The 23,019-nt window shown below is 37.4% G+C and overlaps 2 protein-coding genes across 19 annotated transcripts in view; one reads left to right on the plus strand and one right to left on the minus strand.

Moving 5' to 3' along the window:
- The window catches only part of LOC123499624 (selenium-binding protein 2-like), a 132,612-nt gene that overhangs the window by 98,027 nt on the left and 11,566 nt on the right, over positions 1–23,019 (minus strand). The window contains exons 1-3 of one of the 5 annotated variants that reach the window (XM_045247940.1): positions 20,642–20,660; positions 13,332–13,602; positions 12,258–12,344 (exon numbers count right to left, since the gene is read on the minus strand). The gene's annotated coding sequence lies outside the window, so the exon portion shown is untranslated. Of the gene's footprint in view, positions 1–12,257; positions 12,345–13,331; positions 13,603–20,337; positions 20,430–20,538; positions 20,758–23,019 lie in introns of those variants that run through there. The other 4 variants (XM_045247942.1, XM_045247943.1, XM_045247944.1 and 1 more) reach the window with 4 other exon arrangements.
- Positions 20,911–23,019, plus strand: part of LOC123499623 (paired amphipathic helix protein Sin3a-like) — a 94,127-nt gene continuing 92,018 nt past the window's right edge. For 10 of the 14 annotated variants that reach the window (XM_045247915.1, XM_045247920.1, XM_045247924.1 and 7 more), the window contains exon 1: positions 21,745–22,313. Coding sequence is in view for 2 of the 14 variants with exons in the window: in XM_045247930.1 (XP_045103865.1) it covers positions 22,283–22,313 (31 nt within the window). In the remaining 12 variants the exon portion in view is untranslated. Of the gene's footprint in view, positions 21,024–21,743; positions 22,314–23,019 lie in introns of those variants that run through there. The other 4 variants (XM_045247923.1, XM_045247919.1, XM_045247916.1 and 1 more) reach the window with 3 other exon arrangements.

Consider the following 23,019-nt stretch of genomic DNA (forward strand, 5'->3'; position numbering starts at 1 on the left):
AATGATGATGAAATAAAAAGACCTACAAGAAGAAGTGGAAGAGATCCATAGACTGGGAGGGAGTAAGGAGACCGATTAAAGTAGTACTGAAGTCATAACAATCTGCGGAGGATATCCTATATAGAACATCAAAGTTAAGAGAGATAGAAGGTTGTAAAGAGGTGTTTGTGAGAAAGAATAGAAATGAGGAAGAGAGGAGAAGATATAAGGAATTGGTGGAAGAGGCGAGAAGGAAAAATGATGAGCGGTCTGAGGAGAAAGAGAAAAGTTTTTTTGGAGAGTTATAGGAGAGAGAGTCAGAAAGTGGTATGTGGAGAGAAGGAATGCGGAGGAACCCCTACAGGGAGCAGTGGGTGGACCGTAATGTATACTAATATAGATGGGATACTGTCAAGTAGATTGGAATTGCAAGACTATATGATGGTGGAGAAGCCTGATATAGTGTGTTTGACTGAGACAAAATTACATGAAAAAACAAAGGTAAATTTGGATAATAAATATAATATATGGAGAAAGGATAGAGAGGGTAAAGGTGGAGGAGGAGTTATGATTATGATGAAGAAGGAGATAAATGTGGATAAGGTTTGGTATGGGAAGAACAAGGCAGAAGTGATAACCATAAGGTTAAAAAGTGATGGAAAAGAATTAATAATCATGGTGACCTATGTACCTCCTAAAACAAATTCTTGGACATTAAGGGAATACGACAATATGATCAAGGATACTTTACAGAGTTTGGAAAGTGTATTAACTGGAAAAAGAAAGGTGATACTAGTAGGAGATTTTAATTGTAAGGAGGTGGATTGGGAAAATCTAGTAAGTGGTGTTGGAGAGGAAGCATGGGGAGAGAGATTCCTTAATCTAATGATGGAAAATATGATGGAACAGAGGGTGAAAGAAAATACTAGATATAGAGATGATGAACCGGCTAGACTGGATTTGGTGTTAACACGAGAAGTGTACCTATGTGGGGATATACAATACAAATGTCCATTGGGGAAGAGTGATCATGTGGTTATGGAAATGCAGATGGCAATAACACAGCGAAGGAAAGATGAGACATACAGGAGTGGTAGATGGAATTATAGAAAGATGGACACAAAGTTTGAAAAATTATTTCAGAACATTAGATTGGGAGGAGATGTTACAAATCAGAGAAGTGCAAAAAAAAAAAATGAGATTTTTATGAAATATTATAAAGAAGGAGTTATGAAATTTGTACCAAAGTACTGTATAAACTGAGAGAGGAAGGAAGAAAGGATTGGTTTAATGCAACTTGTGTTAAGGCTAAAGAAAAGAGAGATGTGGCTTGGAAGAGATGGAAAAAGAGCAGGAATATACTAAATAAGGAGAATTATAGAGTGGCGAGAAATGAGTATGTGAGGGTAAATAGGGAGGAAGAAAGAAAATTTGAAAAAGATATTGTAGACAAGAGTAAGGAACATCCAAAATTGTTTTACAGGTTCATAAATGGTAAACTTAAAAAGAGAGAGTCCATTGAAAGGTTAAAAGGAGAGCAAGGGATAGTAGATGACCCTAAGAATATTGCGCAATTGCTAAATAATAGGTTTCAACAAGTATTTACTAAAGAAACAATGTTTGTAAAGCCTCAGAATGTAGAAGGAAATGTGCACATGGATGACATTAAGATACCTAAAAAGGAGTTATATAAAATGTTGGAGGAACTCAAAGATGATAAAGCGAAGGGACCAGATGAAGTTTCAGGAAAATTATTGAAGGAATATAGAGAAGAATTGATAGATCCATTATATGATATTGTAAGGTGCTCATTAAAAACCGGGGAAGTTGAAAAGAGTGGAAAAGAGCTGAAGTGGTGCCCATTTATAAGGGAGGCAGTAAGGAAGAGCCTCTTAACTATAGACCTGTGTCTTTAACAAGTGTGGTCGGTAAGATTTGTGAGAGGGTGATAAAGAAATATTGGATACAGTTCCTGAAGGATCATAAGTTATTATCGGATCATCAATTTGGCTTTAGGAAAGGGAGGTCATGTGTAACAAATCTACTGAGCTTTTATTCAACAGTGGTTGACAAAATACAAGAGAGAGAGAGGGATTGATGGACTGTGTATATTTGGATTTAAAAAAAGCTTTTGACAAGGTACCGCACATGAGACTGCTATGGAAATTAGAGATTTATGGAGGACTGAAGGGAAAAGTGTTAAAGTGGATGGAAAACTACTTGAGATGGAGGGAGATGAGAACGGTAATAAGGGATGCAAAGTCAGACTTGTTGGTGGTTGAGAATGGAGTCCCACAAGGTTCAGTGCTGGCACCAATACTTTTCCTTCTCTATATTAATGATATGCCAGAGGGAGTAAACAGTTATATTAATTTGTTTGCGGATGATGCGAAGTTGTGTAGGTGTGTGAAGAGTGAAGAAGATTGTGAAATTTTACAGGCAGATCTGGATAGGATTTGGGAGTGGAGCAAGAGGTGGGAGATGGAATTTAATCTGAGCAAAAGTCATGTGATGGAGATGGGGAAGAGTGGAAGACGGCCAAGAGGGTCATATAAGATGGGTGAAGGAGTAGTGTTGAAAAAGGTGGAAAAGGAAAAGGATTTGGGAGTGATAATACAAGACCATGGGCAGTTTGATGCTCATATTGACAAGATGTTTGGAGAAACATAATTTGATTAGAAATATTGGATTAGCCTTTCATTATATGGAAAAAGATATGAAGAAGAAATTAATTAGTACGGTAATTAGACCAAGATTGGAATAGGCTGAGGTGGTTTGGTCCCCTTATAAAAAGAAGCATATAAGGAAGTTGGAGAGATTGCAGAGAATGGCAACAAATATGGTTCCAGAATTGGCAGAAATGACCTATGAGGAGAGATTAAAAGAAATGAATTTGCTTACCTTGGAACAAAGAAGAGAAAGAGGAGATTTAATACAGGTTTATAAACTGTTGAATGGTCTGGATGAAGTTGATAATGAGCAAATGATGTTGAGAGAGGAAAATTTAAATAGAACTACGAGATCGCATAGTAAAAAGATAGCCAAGGGAATATGCTTGAAGAATGTGAAGAAATATAGTTTCCCACAAAGATGTGTGGAGGTGTGGAATAGTTTGAGTGAGGAGGTGGTGTCAGTGAGGAGTGTGCATAGTTTTAAAGGAAAGTTGGATGTGTGTAGATATGGAGACAGGGCCACACGAGTATGATACCCAGGCCCTGTAAAATTACAACTAGGTGAATACAACTAGGTGAATACACACATAACTTATTTTTGGAAATATACAAAACAGGAGTCAGGGAATATGTCCCAAAATATAGACCTAAAGAAGGAAAGAAAGATTGGTTTAATGCAAGGTGTGCTAGGGCAAAGGAGAAAAGAGATGGAGCATGGAAATGGTGGAGGAGAAATAGAAATACAGTAAATAAGGAAAACTTCAAGGCAGCGAGAAATGAATATGTTAAGGTGAGGAAGGAAGAGGAAAAGAACTTTGAAAAGGATATTGTCGAAAAATGTAAAGAGCAACCAAAATTGTTCTACAGATTCATAAATGGAAAAATTTGGCAAAAAGAAACAATAAAAAGGTTAAAAGGAGAGAACGGGATGGTGGAAGACCCAAAAAGTATGGCAGAACTATTAAACAATAAATTCCATGAGGTCTTTACTAAGGAATCCAGTTTGAAAGGCCACAGGGTAATAGAGAGACAGTCTATTTGAAAGAGATTAAAGTAACCAAGCTTGAAATAAAAGAGTTAATGAATGAACTGGATGAAGAGAAGGCAATGGGACCGGATGAAGTCTCAGGCAGAATACTGAAAGAATGTAGGGAAGAACTAGCAAGTCCTATATACAACATCATAAAATGCTCAATAGAAAATGGAACAGTACCAGTAGAATGGAAAAGAGCTGAGGTGATTCCCATATATAAGAGAGGAAGAAAGGAAGAACCTTTAAATTACAGACCGGTATCACTAACTAGTGTAATATGCAAGATGTGTGAAAGAATAATAAAGAAACAATGGATCGAGTTCTTTGAAGACAAAATATTCATATCTAATAGCCAATTTGGTTTTAGAAAAAGACGGTCTTGTGTAACTAATTTATTGAGTTTCTATTCTAGAAGAGTTGATAGAGTACAAGAGAGAGGGATGGGTTGACTGCATTTATTTGGATTTAAAAAAGGCATTTGACAAAGTGCCACATGCAGGATTACTATGGAAGTTAGAGGAGAAGGGTGGCTTAAAAGGAAGCACATTGAGATGGATAGAAAATTATTTAAGGGGGAGAGAAATAAGGACAGTAGTTAAAGATATGAAGTCCAAGTGGAGGGCAGTAGAAAGCGGAGTGCCACAGGGGTCAGTATTGGCACCAATAATTTTCCTCATTTATATTAACGACATGCCAGAAGGAGTGAACAGCTACATAAATATGTTTGCAGATGATACAAAACTGTACAGAGTTATAAAGCAAAAGGAGGATTGTGAAATACTGCAAGAAGACCTAAATAAGATCTGGGAATGGAGTAAAAAGTGGGAAATGGAATTCAATGTGAACAAAGGCCATGTCATGGAAATGGGAAAGAGTGAAAGATGACCCGTGGGAATCTATAAGATGGGAGATAGAGTAGAACTAGAGAAAGTAAAAAAGGAAAAGGACTTAGGAGTGACGATGGAAGAAAACAATCAACCGGTAAGCCATATTGATAGAATTTTTAGAGAAACATAATTAGCTAAGGAATATTGGAGTAGCATTTCACTACATGGATAAAGAAATGATGAAGAAATTGATAAGAACTATAATAAGACCCAGATTGGAATATGCAGTAGTGTGGATCCTTCATAAAAAGAAACACATAAGGAAGTTGGAGAGATTACAAAAAATGGTTACAAGAATGGTTCCAGAATTTGAAGGGATGACATATGAGGAGAGATTAAAGGCTATGGATCTATCAACCCTGGAACAAAGAAGGGAGAGAGGAGATCTGATACAAGTTTATAAATTGATCAACGGAATAGACCAAGTGGATAATGAGAAACTGATCCTGAGAGAAGAATATGACATTTGAAGCACAAGATCGCATAGTAAAAAGCTGAGAAAAGGAAGATGTCTGAGAGATGTTAAAAAATATAGTTTCCCACAAAGATGTGTTGAGACGTGGAACAGTTTAAATGAAGAATTAATGTCTGCAACGAGGGTGCATACTTTTTAAAGAAAAATTGGATAAGTGTAGATATGGAGACGGGGCCACACGAGCATAAAGGCCCTGTAAAACTACAACTAGGTAAATACAACTAGGTAAAATACACACACACACACACACACACACACACACACACACACACACACATGCACACAGCTGGACATGGTAATGAAAAAAAAAAAACTTGTAGCAATAACCAATAGGAGTACTTAGGTTCTGAGAAATGCTGGTATGTACTTATGTACTGTATAGTTACATCATATGTTCAGATATATATGTGTTCCTGCAAAGAAGAAATATTCACTTTTGCATTTACTGACCAAATGTAAACTAGATCAACATACATGTATTGTCATCTATAGAATAGTCAATATTTACTTCCAAAATACTGTGGGAAATAAGAATACAAAAATACACATATATTGAACACATATATGAACGGTCAAGTGATCCACCTACAGTAAGAAGTGCATGTTAGATAAATGAAAAAATAATTACAATAATTTATCAGTGGTCAGACCACAAACAAATTCAGGTTAAGAATAGTAGTAAAAGCTTGTAAAGTAAAAGCCATGTTGTAATTTTGAAATTCAATTATATACTCAATAAGCCATTTAAATTCTTACACCTCAAACATTAACTTGGATTAAAACAAATCAACAAGAAATAAACCCATCTACAAGACAAAAATCTTGATAATATACTGAAAACCGTCATAATGCATTGCTAGGAAATCTATACCCTGAATGTTCCCCCAAAAACACTTGCAAGAGGAAACAAAGCACAGAATGTTTCCACATGATCACTTAATTCTAAAGAGGAAAATAAGAACATTGTAGCTAAATATAATTAAAACCTCATCTCCACCACCATAAAGAAAACTTGAATCTGAAACTGAACTCATAGAAAGGCAACTGAAATGGTAACATGAGGAACAACTTCAGAGAGGAAGTAGAGGCGATGGCTTCCATCAAGGATAATTGAAAACATTTTTCTTCTATGTGAGAAAAGACTAAAAAACAAGTCTGTCGTAGGTTATCTTACCAAAGCTATTGATGTACTAACCAGTGACCCCAAGGAAATGGTAGACATCTTCAGAAACTAATATGATAGTATTTTCATTAACCCAGTCACAGACAAGATCAAAACAAATTCAGTCCTACACAAACTCAACAAATACCTTTCCCCACCAGCTATCCAAAATTGACATTAGTGGGGATGACACAATACCTGCGATTGATGATAACACCTGATGTACCAGTAAGCACAGACAGCTTCCATGCACAATTGGTGAAGTACAACAAACAGGAACCATCAAAACCACTCCAGACACTGTGGACAGTCTCATTACAGTCAGAAACAGCACCACTCTCAAAACAGTCATCATATGTTGATTAAAGAGGAAAGAAAAAACAACAATTACTTATAAGGATTAATGTGAGTTTAACCTAGTAGCAAATAAAGCATGTGCTAAGGGACTCACGGGGATGTAAAAAAAAAAAAAATAAATAAATAGGTTTATGCCTTCAGACAAAGAAGCCTGAGATAAAATAGTTACTAACTTTCCTAATTTTTCTTCAATATTATTATAGTTATTATTATACACACACACACACACACACACACACACACACATATGATGGGGAGTTTAGAAGTGAGAAAAGCTGTGGGACCTGATGGGGTATCAGGATGGATTTTAAGAGAATGCAGGGAGCAACTGGCAGAAAAAGTTTGTGAAGTAATTGATGCCTCATTAAGGGAAGGTGTAGTGCCCCAAGACTGGAAAAGAGCTAACATTGTCCCAATCTATAAATCAGGTAACAAGAGAGACCCATTGAACTATAGACCAGTGTCACTTACAAGTGTGGTAGCTAAGATGTGTGAGAGGGTGGTGAAGAATAGATGGACAGACTTCTTGGAGAAAATGACATACTTTGTGAGTGTCAATTTGGTTTTAGAAAAGGGCGTTCATGCACGACAAACCTGATATGTTACTATTCGAGGGTGATAGATGTAATACAGGAAAGAGATGGTTGGGCTGATGGAATATATCTGGATTTAAAAAAGGCCTTTGATAAGGTACCACACCGGAGACTGATCTGGAAACTTGAAATGGTAGGAGGAGTGCATGGCAGTTTACTAAAATGGATGGAAGACTTTTGGTAGGAAGAGAAATGAGAACAATAATTAAGGACAGACCATCAGAATGGGGCTTGGTGGAGAGTGGAGTTCCACAGGGATCAGTGTTGGCACCAGTAATGTTCGCGGTCTACATAAATGACATGGTGGATGGGGTGTCCAGTTATGTGAGCCTATTTGCAGACGATGCAAAATTGTTAAGAAAAGTGAGATGTGACAAAGATTGCGAACTACTCCAGGAAGACTTGGACAGAATATGGAAATGGAGCTGTACATGGCAAATGGAGTTCAACACGACAAAATGCAAGAAAATAGAGTTTGGCAAGAGTGAAAGAAGAATCAGGAGTATGTACAAGATAGGAAATGAAGACATAAAACCAGTCATGAAGAAAAAGACCTTGGGGTGACAATTACCAATGACCTATCGCCAGAGAGACATATAAACAAAATAATTGGAGAAGTATTGAACTTATTGAGGAACATAAGAGTGGCGTCAGATATTTAGATGAAGAAATGATGAAGAAAATAATTACTGCAATGATAAGACCGAGGCTTGAATATGCAACAATACAGTGGGCTCGAACTTAAAGAAACACATAAGGAAACTAGAGAAAGTACAGAGGGCTGCAACAAAAATGGTGCCTGACTTAAGAGATTTGACTTATGAAGACAGACTGAAAAGAATGCAACTTCCGACCCTGGAAAACAGAAGAGAAAGGGGAGACCTGATAGCAATATACAGAGTGATGATTGGCATGGAAAAATGGATAGGGAAGATCTGTGTATGTGGAATGAAAGAATGTCGAGAGGGCATGGGAAAAACTAAAATGGCCACTTATAGGAGAGATGTGAAAAATATAGCTTCCTCATAGAAGGGTGGAAGCATGGAATAGTTTAGACGTGGAAGTGGTCAACGCAAGGAATATTCATGATTTTAAGAAAAAGCTGGACATTAATAGATATGGAGACGGGACAACACGAGCATAGCTCTTTTCCGTATGTTACAATTAGGTAAATACAATTAGGTAAAACACACACACACACACACACACACATATATATATATATATATATATATATATATATATATATATATATATATATACATATATATATATATATATATATATATATATATATATATATATATATATATATATATATATATATATATATATATATATAAATAAATAAATAAATATATATATATATATATATATATATATATATATATATATATATATATATAATATATAAATATATATATATATATATATATATATATATATATATATATATATATATATATATATATATATATATATATATATATATATATATATGGAGGAAGTGGCATATTGGAAAAGGTGGTGAGTGTGGGATCAGGAAGGCATCAATGTGTATATTCGAATCCCACCACATACCACTTTGAAACTATGCCATCTCTCAAGTGGTTTAGTTACCTACATGTCATCATGATATCCAGGTTTTAGGTGATTATACCAAAGATGCACATGGCTGGTGATATGGGCCCTAATATGGGTACCACTATAAATAAAATTGCCTGTGCCACTAATGGGCGGAAGCTTAACAGCGCTTCCCACATATACTCTTCAAGTATGCCTACAGGCACTATAAGCCATAGAAAAAAATATATAAATAAAATAATAATAATAATAATTAGAGCATTGTATAATAAATTTGGTTTGATTGTTTTGTAGAAGTTATAAAATTATTAGCAGAACGAGGTCTCCCTTTTCCACAATAGTAATTACCTTGGGCTGTTAGAACTTCTGGCCAAGCTTGATTAATTTCTATCTGAGTACATAAATGCTCATGGAAACAAAGAAAAAGGAAATACAGGCAACCCACGATTAACGAACGTTCACACAACGAAATTTTGCTACAACGAATGTTTCCTTTTACTACCATCTGCTTGTATAACGAACACCAAACTCGTTTTAACGAAATTTTATCCAGGTAATTTTTTCCAAGTTTGAAAGCCCCGCCGTATCATGCAAGCCAACAGGCTTTTGAATACACCAGCGCCTTGTGGACAAAACACACACCACTCACTCCCCTACCCTTCCCCGCTCTTAGTTCAAAACAATAACAGCATCCAGCAGCAGCTTGTCTTCCCTTGCTCAGCATGTCACCAAAACGCCCTGCAACCAGCTGGATATTATTCACAGACACGAGAGAGGCAAGAAAACTAATATTGCTCGCTACCACGGCTTGACTCCATCTACTGCCTCTATTTTCAAGTCAGCAGACTCTATTAAGAAGGCTTGTGAGACCATATCTTCCTTGCAAGCTAAAAGAACCATCCAAACTCGTGACTCTGCAATGGATAAAATGGAAAGCCTTGTGGAAATGTGGTACATAAATTTTATGTGCGGTACAATGATGCGTCCTTTGTTTACATTCCACAGGTTGCTAGCTAGCGTCTTTCCCACTCCACTCTCCCTCCCTTCATAAATTTAAGATCATCAACATTATAAAGTTACTTACATACATACATTAGTGTACATTATAATGACTTAGTCTTAAATTAAACTGCTTAAATGTTTAACTTCATAATTTTTACTTCCATTAAACCTTTTACTGTGATGCACTCTCACTCAATGAAAGTTCAAGTCAGGGGTCAAACTTGTCATAATTGGTTTGCTTAATGAAAATTCACGCAATGAACAATTTTTTAAGGAACATAACCCGTTTGTTAAGCGGAAATTGCCTGTACTTCATATCTATCCAAAGATGTGTGAAGAGATTATTAGTCTGGTCGGTACCAAGATGCTTGACCAAATAATCAGTGAAATTAAGAAGTCCAAGTATTATTCAATTTTGATGGATTCAACACCAGATTTAGAACACATAACCCAACTTATTTTGATTGTGTGATACGTGTTGCCTTCTGGACCAGTAGAAAGGTTTATCAAGTTTTTTTTAGAGATGGAAGGACATAGTTCTGCAAATCTTGCTGACAGATTACTTGATTTCTTTAAAGAAAGGGAAATCAACATCAAAGATTGTAGAGGCTAGTAACATGAGTGGTAAATACAAAGGACCACAAGCCATCATCAAGAAAAGATGTAAATTTGTGGAATATGTTCCACTTTTTCCCCATTACCTCAACTTGGTAGAAAAATCTGTGGAAGAATGTTGTCCGGAAGTAGTCAATTTTTTTGCTTTTGTTGAAAATGTATACACATTCTCTTCTGCTTCTACTTATTGATGGGAACTCCTTGCAAAGGCACTGTCAAATAAGTCTCCCATTCCACTGCCCAAAAAAAAGTCTGATACTAAATGGTTCGCTCAAGCAGATGCAACTCCAGCTCTCCATAAAGGCTATTCGGTTTTCATGAATGTGATGGAAGACGTTATTTAGGATACTGACGTCAAGCCTGAATGCAGACAAAGGGCTGAAAGACTCTTGGTAACTATGAAAACATCGGAGACAGGACTTATGATCATACTGTGGGATCAGATTCTGGAGAGAGAGAGAGAGAGAGAGAAAAAAAAAAAAATAAATAAAAAATGTTTCCTTGCAGTCATTAGATCTTTCTTTAAAGAAAGGAAAATCAACATCAAAGATTGTAGAGGCTAGTAACATGAGTGGTAAATACAAAGGACCACACACCATCATCAAGAAAAGATGTAAATTTGTGGAGTATGTTCCACTTTTTCCCCATTACCTCAACTTGGTAGAAAAATCTGTGGAAGAATGTTGTCCGGAAGTAGTCAATTTTTTTGCTTTTGTTGAAAATGTATACACATTCTCTTCTGCTTCTACTTATCGATGGGAACTCCTTACAAAGGCACTGTCAAATAAGTCTCCCATTCCACTGCCCCAAAAAACGTCTGATACTAAATGGTTTGCTCAAGCAGATGCAACTCCAGCTCTCCATAAAGGCTATTCGGTTTTCATGAATGTGATGGAAGACGTTACTGAGGATACTGACGTCAAGCCTGAATGCAGACAACGGGCTGAAAGACTCTTGGTAACTATGAAAACATCGGAGACAGGACTTATGATCATACTGTGGGATCAGATTCTGGAGAGAGAGAAAAAAAAAAAAACTGTTTCCTTGCAGTCATTAGATCTGGACTCAAATTCTGCTACTGTGTTGTTCGAATTTGTGCAAGAGTATGTTAAACCTCTTCCACCAACTTCCACACATTTTGTAGATCAGGCCAAGATTCTTACTGATTCCAATCACTACTGCAAGGACATTTCACAAAAAAGATGAAGGAATCACAAATATGACCAGTATGATAATTCTACCTCAGATGATAGTAGCATAGCATCCAGCCATCTGAATCATTCAGAAATGGAGCTTTTCTGGTTAGTGTGGACAGCTTGGTTGCTACTCTATCAAAAAGGCAGATAGCATATAAGAACTTAAGATATGTTTGGGTTTCTTTGAAAGCTGCCAAAACTCACTCCAAATGAAGTAAAGGTTAGTGCAACAAAACTGATTCACGCTTACCCTGAAGACTTGGAAAAGAAGTTTGAAGAGAAACTGATCCAGTTTGGTGAAGTTCTGAAAACTAACCAAGCTGATATGGTTGCTGGATCTCAACAAGACCTTTATGAACTGGCATTGTATCATCTAATAGTTGATAATTCTTTCAGGTCTTGCTCTCCTAATGTTGAGATTGCAGTGAAGATTTTAACTCTAATGGTTACTAACTGCAGTGGTGAAGGCTCCTTTTCAGAATTAAAAAGGGAATCAAGAATGAAGTAAGAGTCCGTACAGGTAAAAAAAAAAAAAAAAAAAAAAAAAAAAAAAAACTGAACCATCTCTCTCTAATGAGTACTGAGCCTAAGTTACTGGGGGAAATAATATTAACACATCAAACATAATTGAGGAATTTTCTGTTGTCAAGTCTCAAGTCCATCATGTGAGTCATGTAACAAGTTGGTGTAAAATGTACTCACTTCAGCAAATGATTCTAAGATTCTCCAAGGTAGCACAAATAGTTTGTTGGCTCAGGAACTACTGGTCTGGTATGCTCGGTGTTGTTCCTAAAAAAAAAAAAAAAAAAAAGGATTAAAAAGAGTACAAAATAAATCCCTCTTTTTTAACTTGATTCCTCCCAGCCACAGCAGTTCTTTTAAATTCCTCAGATAATTATATATATATATATATATATATATATATATATATATATATATATATATATATATATATATATATATATATATATATATAATTGTCTGAGGAATTTATGCAGGTGGGGGACCCACTGTTCTTTGTGCTACAGGTCCAACAGCTCCTTAAATTGGCCCTGCATTAACTTCACACCTTGTCAAGATCATGGAAAGAATAATGATAAAATAAAGGTAAAATTTCTGAAAACAAAATGATGGACAGCACATATTTACTTAAGGAGATTCATTCCTCTCCCTGCTGCTCTTAGGTCAGGTGCACACGAGAAATTTTTTTTGTGATCAGTGGCCACAATGAAAAGTGGCTGCCACAAAAAATGGTCACCACAAAAAGTGATCAGTAGGTGCACCTTGCACACGAGCCATTCAGTAGCACCTACAGATAAGAAAGAAATATCATATAATATATAAAAACACACACACACGTAAGATGTCTGAGAGATATTAAAAAATATAGTTTCCCGCAGAGATGTATTGAGACGTGGAACAGTTTAAATGAAGAAGTAGTGTCAGCAACGAGTGTACATACTTTTAAAGTAAGATTGGATAAGTGTAGGTATGGAGACGAGGCCACACGAGCATAAAGCCCAGGCCCTGTAAAACTACAACTAGGTAAATACAACTAGGTAAATACACACACAAGTGCACATACACATTTAAAATATACAAGCACACACGTTAAAACATACATGCATAGCTACAAACACACACATGCATACATGCATACATACTAACATACAAAGAAACAGACAGACTGACAGACAGACACAGACAAGCAGACAAGCATAACATAAAATTTACTGATAAACAATGTTTTTCTTTCAATAAAGTATACTGTGTTACCTTTCTCATTTCTTTCTCCAGGCGAATGATTACTCCAGTCGGTGACCACAGCCTCACACACCTCTGTCCACAATTTTCCTTCAATATTCTTATCACTGTCTTCCTTCAGCTGGAAATCATAAAGTCCTGGTCTTTTCTCAACCTGTGCAATCAGTGCTTCACAGTCAAACAACTCAAACTTGTCGTCCACCCTCTTTGCTCACGGTAGGAGTAGTTGACTCTGTGATGCGGGTGACAAGGTGGCAGCAACTAAAAGTGGCTTGTGTGCATGCTGCCATTGGAAATAATGTTTTTATCACTGTCCACTGTGACCGGCCACAGTTGTGTGGTCAGAAAAATGGACCTGCCTGCCACTACTCACCACTACTTTGTGGTTGCCACAAGAAAGTGGCCTGTGTGTATGCATCCATAGATATGTGTGTGTTCTATTTTGACCATTTTTTTTCTGGCGGCCACTGACCACAAAGAAGTGTCTCGTGTGTACCCAGCCTTATACAACGCAAAACAACTATAGTGTCAGAAGACTATTGGGAGGATGGATTCATGGCTTTTTATCAAGAACGACTCAGCAGGTATCAGTGCAAGGAGACCTATCTCATCATAGCCTGGTAATAAGTGGAAAGTTACAGGGGTCTGTTTTAGGACCACTACTTTTCGTAATGCATACTAGAGATATCAATGAAGAATTAGGACACTCTGATGCCTCATCTTTTGTTGATGACATCAGGTTTAGAAGACAAGTACAGAGTAAGGAAGATATGGACAGGTTTCAATAAGATCTCAACACTACTCATCTGAGCAACAACAAACAGTATGGATAAGAAGTTAGAACTTTTAAGATATGGTGAAAAAGAGTCCTCAAAATAACAATCTCCTATTTCTACAATGACCAAAGATTTGAAACAAAGAACAAGTAAAAGATCTGGGAGTGTTCATAAGATTGAATGCAAAATTATATATATATATATATATATATATATATATATATATATATATATATATATATATATATATATATATATATATATATATATATATATATATATATATATATATATATATATATATATATATATATATATATATATATATATATATATATATATATATATATATCAATTACCTGTAATGAAACTGAAGACTAACAACTGTAGGTATCCACCAGACAATATTTTGGGATGATGTTCTAATAAGGAATAATCCACACAACATGAAGGAGATAAATCTAATTAGTAAACTGGTATAAAAGTAAAGAAGCTCCTTTCTAGAGGCAAACCCAGCTATATAAATATATACACAAATTGAGATCATACCTGATCTATCAGTAAAAAAGATAGCTTTACCGTATGGACAGTATATATACATATATATATATATATATATATATATATATATATATATATATATATATATATATATATATATATATATATATATATATATATATATATATATACATAGGCTTTTCCTAAGTCAGCTATACATTTCGTACCAAGATTTCTTATCAAGATGAGGGTCTTGATCCCTCATCAGTCTCTTCTGCATCTTCCAACCAAAACTACTTGTGTACTGCTGGTGGACTGCAGGACGGTTGGCTAGTTTTAAATGCAGAACATTACTCACAAAAAGACCTAGCTAACAATACTCATAAAGACGATGACCCAGGAATTTTTCAAGCACATGTTTGAAGGACTGGAGAGATTGAGCAGACACAACTATTTCAGGTAAAGAATTCCAGATGTTGATGACCCGTAATGAGAAGAAACGTCTTCTAACTTCAGTGGAGTGATGAGGCACTAAGATTTTCAAACTGTGGCCCCTTGTTCTACTCAAAGTAGCTATAGAAAATAGATAATTTAGTTGAGGATTCAAACTATTCAGAATCTTCCACACTTGAATCAAATCAACTCTCAGCAATTTCAGTCTAGATAACCTTTCTGAGTATGGTAGGTCACAAAAACCTTCAAACTTTTTAGTCTACCTCCTCTGAACAGATTCTAACATGCATACATCACCTAAGAAGCCAGTATTCCAAACAACACTACCAAAATCAATAATTGGCTGAACATGTGTGACAAAAATCTGATACATGAAAGAAGGTGATCTGCATAAGGTGCCTCTAAGAATGTTGCTGGCAACGCCATTGGCTTTGCAGCAAATTTCATGGATGTGAAGGTGGAATTTCAGTGAGGAGTCAACTAGAATACCTAGGTCTCGAACAGAATCTTTGTGAGGAATGGGACGATTTCCTAGGAGGTAGATATGGTGAGAAGCTAGAATGTGTCTTGAGAAATGTATACAAGCACATTTGTTGATGGAAAAGGAAAGACCCCAAGATAGAATTCTTTGGTATAGCAATGAGACATCATTTTGTAAAGACATAATAGCATCACAAGCATTTGATTTCTTTGATGGAACGACAAGATAGTTTGAGATCATCAGCAAACAAAACCGATTTGCAATTAAGATCAGCAGGTGACATGGTTAATATACATCAGAAACAATAGGGGACTAAGGACTGAGCCCTGGGGAACACCGCTACGAACATCAGATACATGACTAGAGGAGTGATGAACAACAACTTTCATATTCCAACAAGTAAGAAAATCACAGATCCAGCCAAGCAGAGGATTTGTGATACCAATTTGAAATAATTTTGATAATAAGACATGGTGGTTTACAACATCAAAGGCTTTACCGTAATCAATGAGTAGAACATCCACATTTGAGCCTTGGTCAAGATGAAAATAACATAAGAAGAAGAAGAAGTTGATCAGAAACAGAAAATCCAGAACGAAAACCAAATTAAGATACAGAGAGCAAGTTATTACTGTCCAGGTAACCATAAAGTTGAGAGGTAATGAGCCTTTCAAGAGTCTTAGAACAGACAGAGGTTAGACTTAATGGCCTGTAGTTTGAAGGACTGGAATGTGAACCCCCTTTAAAAAGAGGCATAATGTTAGCAAATTTCCAGAGGGAACCTTCATAGAAGAAATGCTTTTACAGAAGATGAGATACAAAGGATAGCATAAGGCAGGGGCACACTTTCTGAACACAATACAGGGAAGGCCATCAGGACCACAACTAGGAGACAATTTAATCTTATTTAAAGCCACCATAACATCACTTACTGTGAATTCCTTAAAAAACAAAGAGAGTCAGCTATTTGAGGGGGGTGAGGATCTGGCAGTGATCCTCGGACAAACACCGATGAAAATTACTGTACCAAGCAATATGCCATACTATTACAATCCTCAACCCAAGACCCATCAACCAGGAGAGGGCCAACTGTAGGAGGATTGATCTTCTTCCTTAAGTAATCACGAAAATCTCCAGGTATCACTAGAGGCAGCTAAGGAACTCTCATAATTAACAATTACAAGGTTAACATCATTTTTATGTTGAATATTCAGATCCCTAAAAGAAACCAGCTCCTCATGGTTAAAGGGGAATTTCAACCATGTGAGCTTCTTAAACGCTTGTAGTTGTGCTAAGCTACTCCCGGTCTCCTCTGGAGGTCCTTAGATATAGATCTGGCCCAAGGTGGTCTTCTAGATCTATCAAAATTTGACTAGACTGGAACAAACACAGTGAAGGCATCCATTAGAATCTCAGTAAACTTAGCGTAACACTGCTCTACATTGTGACCACTAAAAAAAGGAATCCCAGTAAATACCAGACAAATAATATTGTAACTGATGAAAATTGCAACGAAACCAGTCAAAACGATCAGGAGGGGTAACAGAAGAGGGGTAGATGAAAACATTAGTGTAAAAAGAATACGTACATGGCCATAGCCTGAAGGTGGAGCAAGCTGTCAAGTCTAGATACACAATCATGCTCGGAAGTAAGAACCAAGTCTAGAATGTTACCAGAACTAAGAAAAGTAGGAAATTTAACTCATTGTGTGTGTGACCAAGAGAAACAAAAGATTTTGACAAATAAGTGACTGATTAAGGAGCTACTAACTTCAACAGGACCAAACCTATTAATAGATAGTAAATTGAAGTCACTCATCAGCACTACAATTTTATCAGAACAAAAGCAGGATAAATAAGATACTAGTACAATATTTTCTAAGTGGGAGTAGATGGGGGTCTATAAATCACAATGACATAAGTGGAAACAAGTGGAAGAAAAACTGCTAGGGTATTAGGATGGTCTTTAAAACTCTACCCACTTTAATGTTGTCCTTAATGTAGAGACTAACCCCATGTTTTTTTTTTTTTTTTTTTTACCATGTGGGGTTTTCACGGGAATTTATGGGCTATAGGGGATACTTTTTGAGGTACCTCCTATCTTAAAGCCCACCCGCTAGGAAACCGTTGCCCCGAGTGAGGAAGCCCAAGCTACACTTGGACTGTGGACAGGATTCGAACCCGTGCACTTGGAGACCCCTCGGACCCCAAAGCACGCATGGTTTGCAGATTCCCAAGAGTGAATAATTTCTAAAAAAGTAATACCCTGATATATTTACAACAGAAGACTTAACTTTATGGATAAGCCATGTTTCACAAACACCCAAAATCCTAATACCATACGAAACAGTGGCAAGCATTAGAAAAGGAACCTTATTCACTAAAAATTTAAATCTAAAAGTAGAAAAACAATCTAAGAAACAAGAAGACTGAAACACATCTACACTGCTGGTCAGAGCAGAAGGCACGAAAGGACCACGACTTCCGCTGTGACCAAATTTCATTCATCCCTTCTGAACTCCTAAACAAACAGCAAAATTCACTGTTTGTCGCTATCTGAGAACTCTGCAGCTCTAGTAGTCAAAGTAGATGATATGTTTCCTTAGTCAACGTTTGCCTGTGGTTTGTGTACTTGCATTTGAATTTTCTTTCAACCCCCCTCACGGCCCCTTTTTGTGGATGCGTGAGCTTACCATTGTGTCCTGTTACTACCTATTATGGGACCTAGGAAACTAATTAGTAAGGCCCAAATCTCAGTCATTTGTGCCTTATTGAGGGAGAATAAGTCAAATCAAGAAATTGCTGCGAACACTGGCAAAGAACTGTTCAACGTTGGACCAAAATTTATCGTGAGGGAGAAAGAGATGTTTCGCCACCACCTTACAAGCCTGAAGGGCGTAAGCACAGTGTGAGCCAGAGAACTCTGAACATTATTCGAAGACAGCTTTAGGCCAACCCTCGCATACACAGCAAGGAACTTAAAGCTAAGAACCCTCTGTGATAGGTGGGGTAAGTGAAAGGAGTGTGCAAAGATATGTGAAAGGCGACATGGGATAACGGAGTTGCTGCGCAGTTTCAAAACCTTGCTTCAGTCATGATTACGTTAAAAGTAGGCAAGCAGTTTGTGTCTCAGCACATAGATTGGGACTTAGGTAAGTGGCATAGGGTACTTTGGTCAGATGAGGCAAGCTTTCAGATTACTGACAACCAAAGAAACCATGTGTACCGCAGACCCAGTAGTAACCATCACGATCCACGCTACACAACACACACATTAAAACCCAGATTCTTTGATGGTGTGCGGTTGTTTTTCTTACTATGGTCTTAAAAAATTAGTGTTTTTGCCTAAGAATATTCATATGAACCAAAATAACTACTTTGAGCTAATTCTAGATGAGTTAGATGAGTGTATGGAAAAGTGCAATGCTGATACCTTCATGCAAGATGGTGCACCGTGCCATACGGCAAAGTTAGTTGTTGACTGGTTTGATTTCTGCAATGTCAGCCTTTTTAAAACCTTGGCCCGCAAGTTCCCCAGACCTTAACCCTATAGAAAATATTTGGGCGTACATAAAACTGAAGCTAAAGGAGAGAGATGCCTCCTCCCTCCCAAGCCTCCAAGTCGCTATTCAGGACATATGGGACAATATTAACGCTCAGTATCTCCACCACCTGGGTGATTCACTTCCCAAGAGACTTGAAAGGTCAAGAAGGCACGAGGGCACCCTATCAATTACTAGTTTAGGTGAATAACCTCATTAAAACATATTTTCTGTCATTAATCTCCTTCACAGGATGTCACAGGTAACGCGCCTTCCGCTCTGACCAGCAGTGCACTTTCCTGACTCCAGATCTGCAATCTTCATTCTGACACTCCCAATTGGAGTACCTAATAAAGAGGAACTAGAAACTGTAGGAGCAGAGTTAAGATGACGAGGAGATAGGGTCTACCCAACACCTCTAACTGCACCATCACCAGAACTCTGCAGACCCACATTATTGTTCCCAACAGAGCCAGAAGATGTAGAACCCCCAGCCAAGCCAGAACCTGAGCCTGGGTTTCTGCCACCACCAGTCATTCTCAGACCACCAGATGCAGCAGCCCTCTATTCCCGAAGCTCTTGTCTCTGCTCATAGGTCAAATTCCTACTAATGAACACAGAAGAGAATTGTGAACTAGCCAAGTTACTACTCTTTGAGAGCAGCTCAGATCTATGAATATATATATATATATATATATATATATATATATATATATATATATATATATATATATATATATATGAGAGAGAGAGAAACTTAATTACAGCAACATATAACAATTTTGAAGAAAAGAATGTTCTACTTTACAGGTGTGTATATCTTTTAATCCAGCTATAAATATTCATGGATATATTAACTGTCACTGCATGAAACATGTATGATTTTATAATTAATCATTCATATGTATTTAAACGAGTTTGCAACTTTGCATACATCAACAATAAATGATTCGGTAGTTTTCCTTTACATTATGTTATCATCTACCCAAAACATTTTGTTTTCTAAATGTATTCAAAACAAATTATTTCAAACTAATCATGACTGTTCAATGCCTATTAGAGAACGTAGTCATTAACTTATCATGGGTTACGTATCTTTCAGCAACGTATTACAAAACCAAAACGACCAAATGTTCACACACATACACAAACTCACATGTATTACTATTACCACTATTGATACTATAATCACTGCCATCATCACAACCATTATTTTCGTGTATAGGTACTATTATCATTTAAAATAAAAATCTTCGTGGTACTCACTGGAACTTTTTTCGTCATTATTTACTTGTGAAAAGCTTAATTCTAACTGAAGATGTTCAATTCATGTCTAAATGATTTTCATTTACCCAGCAAACGTTGCTCACCCACACCGGCCGCCATGCTCACCTCTACATACAGCTAAATATTGGGAAGGATATAAGAAAAATCACTATTATCTAGGTAGGTATTTTTGTGACGTACGGTATATCTAATCCGATTCCTTAGTTAGCAGACAATCGTTTAGATGTAGGATTAATGTTCTAAGGTCATCACATAATACAACAAGTGTATAAAATACACTCACGTCAACCTCAGCCACAGCCATCAGCTGATAGTGTTTACATGGGGAGACAATAACGTTCCAGTGTTATGGTGATGTAATTTATAGTCCTCTGCTTATAAATCACAAATTTTCTTTCAAAGTTTAAACAATTTTTGTAAAGTTATCAGAGTTCTCAATATACATAATTTGTTGATCAAAATATAAATAAAAGACTAACTTATTTTTCTAAAGGAGTTGAATACTTTTATTAAATTTTGAGCCATCTTCCCATTGGCTGTTGTGAAGCAAACATTGTGACGTCACCGTCATCTCAAATTCGTAGTGAGCATTTCTATGGCGGATGTGTCTCTGTGTTACTCTCGTATAATCTTCCAAAATCTTGTTCATCTATTGTCTTGAAATGGTAAGTGAACGAGAAACAAATTCCACCAGTCTTTAGGATACGTTTGGTTGATTTAATCATGTGAGATTCATCGGATACCTCCAGAAAACTGATGGAAATGATAAGGGTGCTTTACGACCCGAATTTATTATGATGAGAGGTATACCTTTTATTTACTGTGATATTTTATTGCATTGTCAAGTCTACCAATGTATAAACGATAGAAATGTTAGGCCACAGGTCACCCAGAAATCATGGTTGGGCGGAACGTGTGGATGCCGAATCTGTCTAGTTTTCAGTATAGAACAGGTTTGGCTCTACGTTTCCCCAGACCATATGCAACCAGTGTTTTACGAAAAGAGTGGTCTATGTTTGTGGCGAAAGGGTTGAAAAATCGGCAAGTGTATGGCGGTGGTCAAGTCCTCGTTGGCTCCCCATCTCTCCTCACCGTTTGCGTGCACTGCTACATCGCTTCTCATGGGACTCAGCAACGTTCTTCACTCTGTTCCATAGTGTCATGAAGAATTTAACACTTTCCTGAAGTTTAGGGGTTGTGGATGAAACGTTCGTGTTAACGGGGTTGGTGTGCCAGTTTGGTGTCCGCCACAAGTTTGTGTGTTCGGGCGAGTCCACTCTGGCTGTAGGGGAAGCCTGGTAGGCGTCGTCCCCAGCCAGTGTGAGCGTGACTACTGTGGCTGCGGGGGTGGGGGATTGGTAGGGAGGGGGTCATCCAGTATCGTCCCCAGCCACTCTCAGCGTAACCACGTAGGCCTAATAGAGAAAGGCGATGTGAAGTTGCTCCATAGTTGTATCTCAATTTCGGAGGTTTTTAGTGCGCTCAGCAAAGTGTGAGTTAGCGTAATCGTGGAACTCGACACGGTGCACAAGAGGAGGTGGCCAGCAGCTCTCAAGATCGCCTTGGAGGCTTGAAAATCGACTGAGATGGCGAGTCCGGTTTTGTGACAAAGTCCGGCGGTTTGGCGTGGCGTTTTGAAGTGAAACGGGCATTACAGGCAGCGATACTTCGATTCCCTGAGGTAGTGTGTGGGCCAAACGACTGGGAGGAAGAGGTGTGTTGAGGAAAAGAAAGGAAGAAACTGACGGATAGTGGTGGTGGTGGTGTGGCGTGGTGGTGCTTGTGAGGGAGTTGGCTGTGTGGGGGCCATCACACTCGCCCTAGCGTCGGCTCCCTGTTGGCAGACTACTAATCGCTTCTTGCTTAAGGACGCGCAAGATTATTTTAAGTTTTAAGACTCCCATCCTCTCACCACCTTAAGAATATGAACTGCAGGCAGATTTCGTCACCAGGAGGTAAGAGATTTTTTTTATTTATTTCTCTTGGTGTTTGGGTCTTCATTTGCCCAAATTTCCTCGTTTATGAGTGTCCATGAACTGCAGCTTATGTGCCCTATTATAAGAACTATTCGTCTACCGTGCATCCAAACAGGGTCCAATGGTCTCGCAACCTTTCTCGTCACATCCATGTGCAGATCATGGTTAGTGAAGTTTAAGTCTCTAATTAAGGGGTGTGCGTTATATTATGCATTGAAGTATTCACTTAGTGGGAGTGTGCCACCACTGATCATAGTTGAACCGCACCCACAGTGATGGCTTGGTAACGTTCATTGTTAGTGAGGCTCTGCAGGGAAAGAAAGTGAGATAGGATGGCTGGATGTGTGGTATTTTCAGCGGTTGCGTAAAGCTAATTCCAATCAAGCATTATTCTTCGTTCATGTGCTGGTAATGTAATTGTGTTCATCTGTGCAATCAATAAATTCTTAATAACGTTCATTGCATTGCTTTGGTTGTAACAGATGGCTAGTGATACCCGTAGACTTGTGGCGATACCTTGGGTGTCTCACAACGTTTTGAGACTAATACGTTGCGCTATTCTTACTAGTGTTATGGTGAATATGGTAATGGGGAGTCACTTGTTGGTGGAGAGGGAATGTGTAGAGACGCAACGGAACTAAAGGGTTGTCAAGATTTGCAATAGTGGACTGCTAAACGTTTGAAA

The sequence above is a fragment of the Portunus trituberculatus genome, chromosome 50 (assembly GCF_017591435.1).
Source record: "Portunus trituberculatus isolate SZX2019 chromosome 50, ASM1759143v1, whole genome shotgun sequence".
Classification (NCBI taxonomy): Eukaryota; Metazoa; Arthropoda; class Malacostraca; order Decapoda; family Portunidae; genus Portunus; species Portunus trituberculatus.